Source organism: Neoarius graeffei, chromosome 12, assembly GCF_027579695.1.
Source record: "Neoarius graeffei isolate fNeoGra1 chromosome 12, fNeoGra1.pri, whole genome shotgun sequence".
Classification (NCBI taxonomy): Eukaryota; Metazoa; Chordata; class Actinopteri; order Siluriformes; family Ariidae; genus Neoarius; species Neoarius graeffei.
Window position 1 is genome coordinate 63,500,830 of NC_083580.1, and position 15,807 is coordinate 63,516,636.

At 42.1% G+C, this 15,807-nt stretch overlaps 1 protein-coding gene across 3 annotated transcripts in view; it reads right to left on the bottom strand.

Moving 5' to 3' along the window:
- The window catches only part of cnksr2b (connector enhancer of kinase suppressor of Ras 2b), a 126,565-nt gene extending 112,312 nt beyond the window's left edge, over positions 1–14,253 (bottom strand). For all 3 annotated transcript variants that reach the window (XM_060936187.1, XM_060936186.1, XM_060936185.1), the window contains exon 1: positions 13,786–14,253. In XM_060936187.1, the coding sequence (XP_060792170.1) occupies positions 13,786–13,849 (64 nt within the window). In that variant the 5' untranslated portion in view covers positions 13,850–14,253. The remainder of the gene's footprint in view (positions 1–13,785) is intronic.
- Between the last annotated feature and the right edge of the window lie 1,554 nt (positions 14,254–15,807).

A 15,807-nucleotide genomic window follows, 5' to 3' on the forward strand; every position in this document is an offset into this window, starting at 1 on the left:
ATTCTTTGGGCAGGCTTTTGCAGGAGTGACGACAAAGCTGCGCGATGCTGGAGAAAGCGCAGCAGGAAAGATGGCTACGGGCTAGTGAACAGCGCGCGTTTGACTCCGCTTTGGAATCAGTTTTAGAAGAATTAGACTTGGAGTTTTCGTTGAAACATGAGCAGGAAGAGGCTCTCCGCTCATTCCTTTTCAAGAAGGACGTTTTCGCTGTTTTGCCGACTGGCTATGGCAAAAGTCTGATCTACCAGCTGGCTCCGCTCGTAGCCAAAAGGATGGGGCTAGTTTGTGCAGTACGAAGAATTAATAAACAGCTTTGAAACATTACTTTTTGATTGTTTCTTATTTTCCCGTTATTTTAAATTTAAGGGAAATTATTTCACCAAACACCACTAAATTAAAAACTCTCAAAAACAGTTTAAGCAAATCCTTGAAAAACACTTGGAAAAAAAATGAGTGTATGTGGTACCGACTCCAAACTTGTGGTCATTATCTCCAAACTTCTTAATATCTAGAACCTGTTTATTAATTAATACGCATTTTGAAAAATTATTTCAAGGTCTCCCCCACTGCTTTCTGTCGCTCTGACTATGTCAGTCACTGTTGCACTGATTGGTCAGAGCGTTGGCCTATACGCACAGAGACAGTTTGAAAGACAGCGGTTTGTTCCTCCTACCCCCTTCGGAAATGTCTACGGATCGAGGCCAGACTAAATATTCACATTTAGTCTGGCTTGCCAGGCTACACAAACAGTGCAAACAACAAATATTCAAGACAAAACAGTAAATAGTAAATAGTGCAGGAGTTGGTAAAGAGCTTTGCAAACATCACTTAACACAACATAACACAGCTTAACCTAAGATGACATCAGACAGCATAACAACCTGACATAGCACAACATAACATACACAACCTAGCACAGCATAACTATCACAGTCCAGTCCAGTCCAGTCCATCCATGCCTGAGTTTGTGGGACTTCCATACCAGCTCCAGGCCGGATCCGGGACAGGAATTCAGTCCTACCCTGCTGAAGGCCAACTCCCACACCTGCTACCACTCCTCTCCCATCAGTCAGGGCCTTCTTAAGAACTGTTTGGAGCTACTCCAGTTGTCAGACTGCCTCTTGTAGACTTTCCTTGCCTTGCTACAGTCCTTTGGTAGTGTGTCTTCTTGATTCCCCCTGCCTGAATTGGTCCTTGTTTTTTTGCTTCTGTCTTACCTGCCTGTTTTTTTGGATTGTGTTTTTGACCTCCTGGCCCGTTCTCTGACCACTGATTTTTGCCTGAGCCCTACTATACCTCTGCCCTCTACTTCATTAAAGAAGTTTTCTCTGTACACTGCCTGTTTTGAGTCTGCTCTTGGGTCCTCACTTCACCTCAGCTCGCCATTTCTGACAATAACACAACATAACCTAAGATAACACACAACCAAGCACAGTATAACACAACCTGACATACATAATCTAAGACAGCATAACACAGCCTAACACAATCTGACATAACACAACCTAAGATGACATACACAACCTGACATAACAACATAGCCTAACACAACACAACCTAACTTAACATACACAACCTAAGACAGCATAACACAGCCAAACATAACACAACCTAAGAGAGTATAACACAACATATACAAAACCTAACATACACAACCTTTCACAGCATAACACAACCTAACATAACATACACAACCTGACATAACATAGTACAGCCTAACACAACCTGACATAACATAGTACAACCTCACATACACAACCTAACATAAAAACACATTACACAGCATAACACAACACAATGAGGCTCATCAAGGTTCAAATAACCAAGATATTTTTCTGTAAATGCATTCCCAGTTCCTCATATGTTTACTTCAGACACTGTGACGCCCACTAATAATTTTAATGATTTTGTGAAATAGTACGTAGGCATGATGAACAAGTAATCAAAGTCTATGTCATTACAGCAAAAAGATTTTCACTGAGGGTGGCACGGTGGTGTAGTGGTTAGCGCTGTCGCCTCACAGCAAGAAGGTCCTGGGTTTGAGCCCCGGGGCCGGCGAGGGCCTTTCTGTGTGGAGTTTGCATGTTCTCCCCGTGTCTGCGTGGGTTTCCTCCGGGTGCTCCGGTTTCCCCCACAGTCCAAAGACATGCAGGTTAGGTTAACTGGTGACTCTAAATTGACCGTAGGTGTGAATGTGAGTGTGAATGGTTGTCTGTGTCTATGTGTTCAGCCCTGTGATGACCTGGTGACTTGTCCAGGGTGTACCCCGCCTTTCGCCCGTAGTCAGCTGGGATAGGCTCCAGCTTGCCTGCGACCCTGTAGAAGGATAAAGCGGCTAGAGATAATGAGATGAGATGAGATTTTCACTGACGTACTGTAGACTCCCACTACTTGTTAGGAACTTTAGCTTCTCAGTAGCAGTGCAAAACTAAGGAAGCAAAGTTTCCAGCTTATATTTTTTTAAATATACTGTATAGAATGTTTGTATTAGCCTAAGTGTAATATGTCTACTTTAAGGGTTTTAATCATACAGGTTAGTGTTTGTGCTTTTGTGGTATGCATACATACTATTTAAAATTTCAGTAAGTTAGTTAGCTGCTAATACCTGGGCTGCCAACTCGCACGCAATGAGCGTGAGACACACGCATTTGACTGTCTTCACACGCTCACACGCCATACCTCCGATTTCTCACGCTAGAAAAAAATCTAGTTTATCTATCTGATCTCGGCTACCTATTGCGTCGCGCCAACCACTTGCGATTGATCAATTACGCCTTACGCACGGCTAAACAGGCAGAGAGGTGTTGCCTCTGTACACACTCCCCTATGGTAGGTGGCGCATCTAATGATGCTGCACTCGCCGGAAGTTGGATAATTGCCTACCGTCAATTTAGAGGAAGAGGAGGGAGAAGAAGGTATCCGAGTTGAAGACGGGTGTCTCAGACAGGTTTGTACATATGCACGCCAATGTGTGGCGTTACTGGCGTAATTATGAACTTATATAAAGTTTCTGAATCGTTTTAGCCTATAAGTGTTGTGAGAATATTTAATGCCATATCGAGAGCTGCTAAATCATTATTGGCCTACTGCCGTGCCACAGCCTCTATCTTCCCCAACAAGCAGCACGGAAGAGCACCTCCTTAGCACACGTTTATTAAGGTGCATTTTTAGTTTGTTTACTGTATGTTATCATACTTTATGACTTTATTTGAAGCCATACTGGAAATGTTGTAAAATAAAGCAAGTAAGAGATAATATTACAAATGCAAGAAGAGCCATTAGCCACCATACCTATTGTTTATTTACAGGGTATTTATTTTTAATTATTTATGATGTATGTAATTGCTCAGTTAAAGTAAATAAAGCATGGTCACCTGTAATATCAAAGAACTTGAACTTGTGAATAATTCAAAAAAAAGACAGAGAACAATATACTGAGGAGACAGGGTTTCAAAGAGGGCAAGACAGGTAGAGAATATTTGTCAGATAACAGGCCCTGACAAATGCTCTATTACTAATAAGAAACATAGATAAGAAATAAATTAATAAGAAATATATTAATATAGCTTATTTAAGTATGACCAAAATTTTTAAGCCCAACTTTGTGTGCACATTCCCACCTATGGCCAAGGTTCAGCTTTTGTGTTTCAATACTGTTCAAACTTAATCATTTTAATGTTTCTTGTAGCACATGCACATTTTGCTTACTGTTTAAGTATTTTATTTGTTCTTTTGCTGTTGATATTTTTCCCCATGCCAATCTTCTGCTGAACCCAGTGGTGGGGAAAGCCCTTAAATGCATAATGAATAGTCAGTGAGGGACAATCTTATTTTTGCAACAATTATTAAAAACTTAACATTTAGCCTAGTTTCAATTCAGAAGGTGTTTAGGCTTAGCTGATGAAATATTTTCAAGCATGAACTTGCCTTTAAATCTGAAACACAGGTCTATAGGGCTACAGGAACATTGGCAGTCAACTGTAGTTTTCTAGTGTGGGGGCTTTTAAGCCAAAACTTGGTGCTTTTGTTGGCTACAAGCTGAAGGCCTGGCAAGTCAGGGTGTGTAAGAATGTAGGTATGGCACAGCAGGCCACTCCAAAAATCCACCAGAATGCAGGAACATCTACTAAATCCAAAATCCCCCCCTTCATTGTCCATCTCCAGCTGGATGACCCACAGACAAAACACCAGAATGCAGGGGGACAAGTGAATATCAAACTGAATACAAAATTCCCACTTACTGCGTGGTGTGTGGAAAAATTTTGCCGTCGACCCCCCCCCAACAAAAAAAAATCTCACTCCAAGGAATTTTGAAAAGTTGGCAGCCCTGCTAATACATAGCTGGCTATGCTAACTGATTCACTTGCACTGAGATATGCTAAAAACAGTAATGCTAACAACACAGGAAGTTGAACACTCTGTGGCAATCTTTAATGACAGATTTTCTGTTGGAGGCAAATAAAGAACATGTTATATTGATTCTTTTTGAGAGTTTTTTTTCTTGCTTTTCATTTGTCTGAATTCAAAGTAAGAAGAAATTATCAAACAAGCACTGATACCGGCTAAACACACCACTGAAAATCCCACACCAGTACCAGCAGTAAATATTTAAAATATCCAAGGGTTTTATGTGAAGTATTATCATGAAGTTTATTGCAATATTACAATTCATTTGAAGGCAGCACATGAGCCTGAGGTTACAATAAGTCTGAAATCCTATGAGTATCCGATGTATGGCAATGTGTTCAAGTGTGTACATAGCGTATAGTGTGTGTTTGTGTATTCAGTGTTACAGCAACCATTGATAAGACTCTACTGACAGCCTGCCTCACTGCAGGGGTTTCCGAATAGGCTCTCTCTCTATAAACACACACACACACACACACACACACACACACACACACACACACACACAAATGTACTGTGTGTGCTGAGAAGAATGCTAACTAACAAAAAGACACAGGTCATGTCTTCTGAGAAAAATCAACTTGACCCAGAGGCATTTTGTAAGAGCAACAGGATTCTGTATCAAAAGCATTAAACTAAACTGAGAGGATTCTACCATGGCAGTGCTGTAGATGTGTGTAAGCAAGCACAGGGTAAAGTAAATATATAACCACATTTTAAGCCATCTGTTGCCAAGACAATTTTGAGCTCTTTGCTGCTTACAAAGCAAATGACAATAGCAACGAAAACAATGACCAACCTGCCCCTTATCATAGCATGACCAGACATCCCGGTTTGACCGGGACAGTCCCGATTTTGAGTTGTGTGTCCCCAGTCCCGACAAAGGTCTGTCGGGACGCTGAAATGTTCCGGTTTACACCAAACACTAACAAACTGTCCCGGTTACAGCGATCATATATAGCCAACGAAATGTCAATAAAGCTTCTAGCAATTCAGCATCAATGTGCGTGTGTGCGCAGTCAACCTTACAATGTATCTATTTGTACAATGTTACAATATAGAGGCCGCGTTATAACGTTTTTTTTCGCTGGCGGCTGTCAACTACTGCGCAACAATGCCGAACGGATGAGCACTGGGCGGAGATGTTCGTGCACTTCAAGAGTAGGGAGATTCCTTACAGCAATATCAGCCAGCTTTGCCAGTTTGCCATGTACCTACCTGGCACCAATGCTCCAGTTGAGCGAATATTTTCACTCATGAACAACACCTGGACTGACGAGAGGAATCGCATGACTGTGCCTACTCTCAAAGCCTTGCTCATTACCCGGGCCAATTTCGACGATACTTGCTCACAGTTTCACAGCAGGCTCTCGGGCAATAAAGCGCTACTGGAGTAAATTCACTCATCATGTAAATATATGCAATAAAATGGCATCTTCTTTAGGGTGGGTGGGTGGCTGTGTTTCTAAAACATTTTTTGTTGTCTTTCATGTGTTTCATCTGTCTTTAATCTGTATCACAGATTGTCTTGACTTGTTTGATGCTGTTGTTAACTCAGGGTTCACGTGTTCAAAATAGTTAATAGCCTACACTGGTTAAGATTAAACAGAGGCATTTTGGGTAAAGGTTCAGAGGTGACAATGATTAGGCTCATGCACTCGTTCCTGTTACAATGCATACCCTATTGTTTAAAAAAAAGTTCATCGCATAAAATGTTGATGTTAATATGCAAGCAATGCATTTTCCTGGCGTTTTCACAAAGGTGAAATAAATCAGTTGAAATTTAGACTATTGGCCTATTCCCTATCATCACATCTGCTGTCTGATTTTCTTACTTTAAAGGTCAACTAAGTTAAAAAAACAAAATTCCACGGTGATCCAAATGTGTTTTCATGTATCCAGAGAGATACCTTACATTTCTGAGCGTGATTTTGTGAATGTGCACTAATTGCTGGAAAGCGGTATTTCATCTGTTTTTCAGGACCCAAAGCTCCACCCTTCAAAAAATAAACTTACGAGCACGAGATAGGTCACGCGACCTCGTGACGTATGTTTCAGAATAACACGGTGGCATAGTCGTTGCACCTGGACTGAAGTGCGGAAAGTAATTTGAGTTGATTTAGTTACTTACAAAGACTGAGTCCAGAGTTTTCGCCTACAGTCCCCAGCCATGCCTACTCAGTGTATAATCGCAGGTTGTGGCAATACATATAAAGACGGGGTAAGCTTTCATCGCTTCCCCAAAGATGAGACCATCAAAAAATTTGCGCCAAAAATGAAGTCGTACAGATATCATGGCATCCTCAGCAGGTAAGTTCATACCTCTCGCTAATCTTGATAACTCAGAATGTTGCTGTTTTCATGCTGATAATAGATAACATCACATTCAGTATCAATATTAACAGCATCAACAAAATCATTGTTTCTTTCCTATCATTTCTATCTCAGGATTCATTTGGCAGCACTACACTACAACGCAAACAGTGACAGAGAGCAGGCAAGGACAAGTAAAGGGGACCTACGCTATAGTATTCGAAAACCAAAGTACAAGCCAGGAAGTGCTTCAGCTAAGCCAGTCAAAGAACCATGCAACTACTGTAAGTCAAAGGTGGAAAATGTCACGTTATGTAGGTTGTGATTTCCCCCATACATTTGTCACATATTGGCTTTGCACTGATTTGTAAAACGCTTTACCTAGTGTTACAAAACAGACAGCCCACCAAAACTAAAAGCAGTAATCTTCTTTTGAATGTTTGACACGTTTTTTTAATGTGTGTAGCCTATGTTGAGGAACTCATGGCTGATGTATCGGAGCAAGACTTTGACACTTCACCACCAGAGAGGCAGCCATCACCACCACCTTTGAGCAGCGGCCATGTGTACCCCCCCCAAAGAGGAGATAATCCGATGCCATCACAGCCGATTTTCCAAAAAATGACTGTGTTGTACTGTATGTACACATCAGAGAAACTTTTGATGGGCAAATGTGTGTCATGTATGATCTTGTGCCTTTTTGGGTCTTTGAAAACTTTTTCAGTTCTGTTTCAACACCATACATATTTTTTATTATTATTTATTTATTTATTTGGTTTTGTTTTGTTATCATTGCTGAGGTTATTTCAGGCAAGTGTTAGTGTTGATTATGGACATATAATGTATCCACACTGGATTGGGAAGGATTGCTGTGTGAATCCTTTTCCCAGGTCTTTGGACCTCTGGTTTGTCTTTGTTATAGGGTTAACAAATGCATTAAAACAAATAAATCTGATTCAAGTATACATTCAAACGTCTTTATTTGCCACATTACACCACATCCTGGAAACCTGTATATTCAGTGGATGGGAATGTCTCCCGGATCTTTGTGACTGCACAGGATGGCAGTGGACCGCGAACATGACGGCCTAGGTACTCCCAGCACCATCTAGCCAGCTGCCGATATGCAGTATGTCTGAATTTCCTGTAAATTCAATGTACTTTGTGAATTTACTTTGTGTGTGGTTTTATTATTATTATTTTACTACAGTAGTGATGACTTTAGCTGCAGCAATACATGAAATCTCGGCACTTTTGTTACCAATCAGAATTCTAGGGGGACAACTCACTCATTTTCAGATGGATCCTGCCTTGCATGCCCACCATCACCGTTCGAACTACGGGGGTACTCGGGGGATCCGAGATCCCCTGAAACAGACATGAGATCCCTTGAAAACATCACATCACACACATCACATTATCTCTAGCCGCTTTATCCTTCTACAGGGTCGCAGGCAAGCTGGAGCCTATCCCAGCTGACTACGGGCGAAAGGCGGGGTACACCCTGGACAAGTCGCCAGGTCATCACAGGGCTGACACATAGACACAGACAACCATTCACACTCACATTCACACCTACGGTCAATTTAGAGTCACCAGTTAACCTAACCTGCATGTCTTTGGACTGTGGGGGAAACCGGAGCACCCGGAGGAAACCCACGCGGACACGGGGAGAACATGCAAACTCCACACAGAAAGGCCCTCGCCGGCCCCGGGGCTCGAACCCAGGACCTTCTTGCTGTGAGGCGACAGCGCTAACCACTACACCACCGTGCCACCCCCCTTGAAAACATGATTTGGGAAATGTTGGGGGGTCTCTAAAATATTGGCAAAACGATGTTTATTGAATCATGTGTAACGGGAAGCATTTGCATATCCGAAGTGTTGTAGAAGCTTGGTTGTTGACATGATTTCCAGTGATGCTTTGGTGCTGCTGTGGATCAGATGTGTTGAGTAGCCTGACTGTTTTTTTTTTTCTTGCGTGTGGTATCATTGTTGACGCGAGGTTGTTTTTTGAACATGCCAATGCGGACACGATTTCCCCTGATGAGTTATGACTTCAGACGCGATGCGTGTGTGGAGGTGTGGAGTCCGCGTGATATGTGCGTAAGATAGGCTTCTCATGTGTTTGGAGATCCGCGCTCTGAGACAAGCGCAAGCACCCCCCAAGGGAAAAAAAGGGACCCCCCGAAAATATCGGCATAGTTCGGCAGTATGTGCACCATACTGCTGCACATACTGGTAGTGTGCTGTCTCCAGTACCCATCTATCCAGGCAGACTGTTTGAAAGCCTGGGTGAGACGTGATGCACTCTAGTTGTGCATTCTGTTGCTCATTGTAGGCTTGTATTTTTGCAGCCACTTTGGGGATCTCTCTGCAGCACACTGATTCGACGGCAGTCGGCATTGACGCACAGACAGAACATGTGCACCTGTGTCACGGAATGAAAATAGTCAACCTACAAATCAGGGCGTTGAAATAACATCTTATTTGCTACACAGGCCTACACCTTTCGTGACACAATGGAAAACAATGCACAACACAATGTGTCCCTTTTATTTCGATCCTTATCGATCATTTCCACAAAAACTGCAGGGACTTCTTCAGGTACTTTCTGCATTGTATTCTGAAACATACGTCATCACCTGTTGTCCAATCAGAAAGGGATATTTTGTAACTTCACTAAAAATATACGATTTTGAGAAGAACAACTTTCTTGCTTTACTTCCAAGTCGGGGTTTGTGTTTTTAGGTAAGAATAAACATATTATGAAAGTTAATTTTTTAACTTAGTTGACCTTTAACTGAATTGTGATAGAAGTACATGAAGATAACAAGAAAATACTTGATTATTCTCTGAAATGTTGATAAAAGTGAGCTTCTACAAAATGATAAAAGCACCTGCCTGAGCCATGGTTTGAGCCGGCGCATGTTTACATCAAAATGTGTGTGCACGAGGATCACGGTCACGCGCAAAGTGTCCTGGTTTTCGACTCGGGAAATCTGGTCACCCTGCCTTATCACCTTCGTTAAAATGACACCTGAAAAAAAGAAACAACCCGGACCAACTCTTTCTGAAGAAATTATAGAAACATCTTGGGTGACTTTCACCCCATTTTCTTCCACCCAATAGCTAGCTTTCCCCATCACACAACAGCTACAAATTAGGGAGATTGAAGACTAGCACATGCTTCCACAAAAACACAAGAACGCAGTCACCACGTGCTGTTCATGCTACATCACAAAGCAGCTGAAAACACCTGCAGGACAGCGTTAACTGCAAACTTCCACATACATGAACTCACAGAAATGTATGATTGGTTAGTGTCACTCTGACTGACAGGAAAGAGAGAAATCACACTCTCTAGGACTCCTAGTAACGGATAGCTGTGGCATTGTGATAATTCAAACTTGCAATTTCCCTACAACAGGGTGAACACTTTTCTACTGTAATACCTTTAAACATTACAGACTGAATCTTTAAAGTGCCATTCCACCATTGGATGTATTCTTTGGCATAAAATACAATATATTTTATGACAACATGACTAGACAGAGAAATCTTTTAGCTTCAAAATGATATATCAAACATCATTTTTTGACAACGACAAGTATATTAATTTTGCGACCAAAGTCACCTACCCTTTTAATTTCCGCGCGGTAGTGAAACGTGATGTCATCGGCAGTTTCCCCTTCTTGTGTACCACGTCACGTGTGACGTGGCACAGATTATCAGCAATGGCGGATAGAACGCGATTTCCACTTGTCGATTGCTGTGCCAATATTCACCATCAACCGTCTCCTTTGGGCATCACTTGCTATTTTCCTTCGCTTCTTTTCCAAAGCTGACAATCGCGTTCTATCCGCCATTGCTGATAATCTGTGCCACGTCACACGTGACGTGGTACACAAGAAGGGAAACCTGCCGATGACATCACGTTTCACTACCGCGCGGAAATTAAAAGGGTAGGTGACTTTGGTCGCAAAATTAATATACTTGTCGTTGTCAAAAAATTATGTTTGATATATCATTTTGAAGCTAAAAGATTTCTCTGTCTAGTCATGTTGTCATAAAATATATTGTATTTTATGCCAAAAAAATACATCCAATGGTGGAATGGCACTTTAAGGTGGATGATTAGCCAGTTTTGTGCAAATGCGTATCTTAGCATTCACATTTGGATGTGACTCTCCTTGAAACAATATAGGACTTATAATTTGTTTTAGTGTAAATACGGAGGTGATTATAGGAAATCGTGTTTGCTGATTGGTCGAGAGAGTTGGACTATTTCTCGATAATGACCTCAAGAGACTCGGCAAAATGGCGGCCGATCGCTTTGTCACTGTAAGTGAGGAAGAATTACAAATTATGAAAGAAAATGCTGTTCCTAAAAGCACTAAAGATGCTACAAAGTTTTGCCTAAAACTATTCAAAGGTAAGGTGGAATTGTGATTTATTTTATCTATGTTAAAACAAAGTATTTTTGTGACTTGGCTTAGATAAGTGACAAGTCTGCGCGCACCTTTATTACATTTGCATGCTGCTTTTGAAGATTGAAAGGAATTATTTTTAATACAATTTTTTAAAAATAATCACCTGTGTATTTACTCGAAAACAATTATCCGCCTCAGGCTCAGTGAATATCAGTGAATAATAACCTCGACGTCATCTCAGTTATTTTTCACCGATATTCACCTCACTGGCTCTAAATTGTCCATTGGTGTGAATGTGTGTGAGTGTGAATGGTTGAGAGGAAAAACCCTCTAGAATAATCCAGTAGAAGGCAACAGGAAACCACTACTCTGATATTCCCTTGAGATTTTGATGGCTGAAGCCGTCAGAGCGGCCACGTCACTGTAGTGATATGCCAAAATGGATCGATGGATTCACCTCACCTTCGACAAACAATTGTTAAATATACATAGTCTCTTTTTAAATGCTTTCAAATGTCAGTGGATATGTAAAAAGGGGGAAACCTCATTTCACTGACTGGCAAGATAATCTTGTTAGCCAGGCCGGATTAGCAGATCTGGGGGGCTGCTATTTCTCCCCCGTTTAGCCAATCACAGAGTGCAGACTCACTCTGACACAAGAAAAGGTTAAACAATTTCAATGCAAGAAAGATTTTTTAAAGGAATTTGCATAACTAAAAGTGCACTGACTCTCTATTCATTCTGAGAATACAGGCTATTAAGAATGATAGAAAGCAGATCTATATTTATAAGACATTATTATTGTTAAATTAAGTTAATTGGGGGCGTTGTGGCCCAGGTGGATAAGGCGCCATACCATAAATTCGGGGACCCGGGTTCGATTCTGACCCGCGGTCATTTCCCAATCCCTCCTTGTCTCTCTCCTGCTTGTTTCCTGTCTCTACACTGTCCTATCCAATAAAGGTGAAAAAAAGCCCCAAAAAATATCTTTTAAAAAAATTTAAGTTAATTGAACAAGTGTTGGGATACACTTGTAGTCTCACCCACAGAGCACAGGCTGGTCCAAAAATCCTACATAGCAGCCAAGCCAGGCTTGAGTGTGTGAATCTTCTACAAGATTAAGATATTGATCCAATTTATTCACAAAAGTCAATCAAAGCAATAGGCTGGGGTGTGAAAGTAGCCAAGCGGAAATGAACAGAAAGACAAGAATGACGCAGCAATGTGTTCCAGCTTCTGGACTACAAACCTCACTACTTGTACTAGAAAATGATCACTAACTAGCTTCTGTGTCTTTATGTTCAGTGTAGTGTATCACTGCTTAAAGGTTACGCCTGCTACCGGTGTCCTAACTAAACCCAACGAATAATCCATCTGGATATGAACCAAGGCATTTTCAATCCTGTTTGGTTTGCTGTCTTTAAAGTTCAATCAATTCATTCACTTTCAGTAAGAACTTTATCTTGGTCAGGATTACACTGGATCTGAAGGTGAGCCATGAAAAATACCTTGAATGGGATGCCAGTCTGTCACATGGTATCTTACACACACACACTCATTAACACTTGAGGGCAATTTACCATAGCCAACTCACCTAATGGTATGCGGGTTTTTTGTTTGTTTGTTTTTTGGGTGGGGTAGAATAACCTGGAGGAAACCTCCATGAACACAGGTACCACTTTTTCAAAAATGCAGTTTGCGGCCTGGTTCGGAGGTGGTGCCTATTTTCAAACCAGTTCTTCATGTTTTGACAGCCAAAGAACCAGCTCTCAGCCAAGAAAACTGGCTTGAGAGTAGCATCAAAACTTTGTTGGTCTAGAACCAAGAAGTGCTTACTTCAGGGTCTGGGAATGGGATTATCATGATCAACAAGACTTCAGTAAAACTTCGTGACTGCCATTAGAAAAAAACACAGTGTAGTGTTTAGTTTAGTCTCTAGTCTGCCTAACCCATTAGTTGGTCATTGCTGTTACTGTGCTAGCATTACAGAGAAAGTGGAGACACATACAGATGTACACAGTGACGTAATGACGTGGCTCTGGAGTGACTCTCTAGCCCGTGGGAAAGCAAACTTAGAACATTCATAAGTTGAACCAGCTCTGAAAGGGCTCTAGTCCAGAACTGGCACCTAGTTCATGTTGGTGGAAAGGTGGGAGAACATGCAAAACTCCACACAGGCATAAACCCAAGTTAATACATCATCTGCTTAATACATACCAATCTGCTTAATAAGTCAGGAGCATTTTCTATTTTGGATGGACAAGCACAGACCAGCTGTTTACTGTAGACGTGACCACGTCATTGCTCATTCAGTGTGACGTCACGACATGACCACTCGGTTCATTCTGCTATTATTAATACAACAACAACAATAATAAATACTACTAATGTTTTTCCAGCCAACCCTGGTTTTAAAACACAACACCAACATCATAATACACGTGTGCCTTTTTTTTTTTTTTTAAGCCTGTGAAATAATAACAGTGAAGTCATAGCTGTGTGCCACCATGTGTTTCAGGCATTGCGTCAGTGTTTCAAACTGTAAACACTACCGGATGTGCGTTAAATGCGCATCTGGGTGTAAAAAAAGATACACACATCAGATCCCAATGCAAATCTCCCAACCCCTTACCCTTCATCCAGTCCACCACCTGGCTCGTTGTCCACTTGCTTACAGGTTCCATGACCAAAGCCATCGTAGTGGAAGTTTTTGCGGTCAGTGCCAAACAAAGGCGCAAACGCAGTGACTCGGATCAGTCAGTTCTGTGCTACTTATATCTCAGATCTGATCTCTGCATTCTGATCGTCTAGTGCGTGCTCCATTGGTGATGTGTCCAAGAAGAATAGCCGACTATGAGAAAAACGATGAGGCTCTGTCAAATCCAGATTATGGCTGCGTATGCGTGCGTGCGTGTGCGTAAATCTCTCCGGTTGGTTCAGCGCATTCCTCTGCACTTGTCCGTTTCATAGAGCTCAAATGCTGATTTGCTTTCTCCTGAGCTTAATCCTCCTGAGCCTCCTTTTCTAGTCGGGGTTCTTTGCACAGCCACAGCTCTCCAGCACGCTCGCTGTGGGCTAAACTACGTCATCATCGCGTACACGCATGTGGACAGGAGCTGCCAGCGGTAGTAAACAGCGTGCGCCTCCCGTCTTTCCCACTCTCCTTTAGATTTCGCGCATCGCTTGTCTTGTCATGTCATGTGCACGAACAAAGAGGATCACACAGATCATTCAGCTTACGATCCGACTTAAACAAGATCCTCTTCTCTAAGCGATTAGCATTTTGTGCCAAACGTGTAGATGCCATAAGATCTGGCATCACTGGAACAGCATTTGAGGAATATCTGATTTGTTCCTTAGTAGCCATATCATAACAATACTGTATTTGCACTCTCATTTCTAATCCTCAAGGGGTGTGGTAACAAGGCAGCTCTATGCAAAGATAATCAGGATCAGGATCTCAATAGACTTCTCATAGCAAGCAGGTTCTGGGTTCGAACCTGTATGGAGTTTGCATGTTCTCCTCATGCCTGCCTGGGTTTTTAAATTGCCCATTACATTACATTACAGGTATTTAGCAGATGCTCTTATCCAGAGCGACATACAACATACCCAGGGTTAGGTGCCTTGCTCAAGGGCACTTCAGCCATTTCTACTGGGCCAGGGAATCGAACTGATGACCTTTTTGGTCCCAAAGCCCCACAATAGACTGGTGGAGTTTGCATATTATAATAATAATAATAGATTTTATTCATAAGCACCTTTCAAGACACTCAAGGACACTGTACGATGAATAAAATCAATATACAAAAGAAACAATGGAGAGCGTAAAGTGAGTGAGCAATCTTAAACAGGCGAGTTTTGAGTTTAGGCTTGAAGATGAAGAGAGAATCAGAGTTGCGGATGTGAGGAGGAAGAGAGTTCCAGAAGTGGAACCTAGTTCCCCCCATGTCTATGTGGGTTTCCTCTGGGTGCTCTGTTTCCTCCCACAGTCCAAAGACATGTAGATTAGGTCAACTCTGTATAATGGCTGAAGTGCCCTTGAGCAAAGCCCCTAACCCCCAACTGCTCCCTGGGTGCTGTAGCTGCCCGCTGCTCTGCGTATGTGTGTGCATGCGTGTGTTCACTGATTCAGATGGGAGACATGTAGTTAGGTTGACGTGCGGCGGCCTTGGGCTGAGGTGCCCTTGAGCAAGGTACTTAACCCCTGACTGCTCCCTGGGCGCTCTGGTGTGGCTGCCCACTGCTCTGGGTGTGCGCGCGTGTGTGTGTTCACTGCTTCAGATGGGTTAAATGCAGAGGATGAATTTCACTGTGCTTGAGTCTACATGCGACCAAATAAAGGCTTCTTCTTCTGAATTGCCCTTAGATGTGAATGCGAGTGTGAATGGCTGTTTGTCTCCTTCTGTTAGCCCTGAGACAGACTGGAAACCTGCCCAGGATATACCTCACTTCTCACACAATGTCAGCTGGGATTGGCTCCAGCTCACCCATGGCCCTTAATGAATAAGTGGTGTAGAAAATGAATGAATGAATGAATGAATGAATGAATGATAGACAAGACTCTAGCCAGAATAGCTTCAGGATCCACAGTTCAATCCTGAATTATTTAGTGCATGTTCTTCACATGTCCACATGGGCTTCCTTTTAGTTC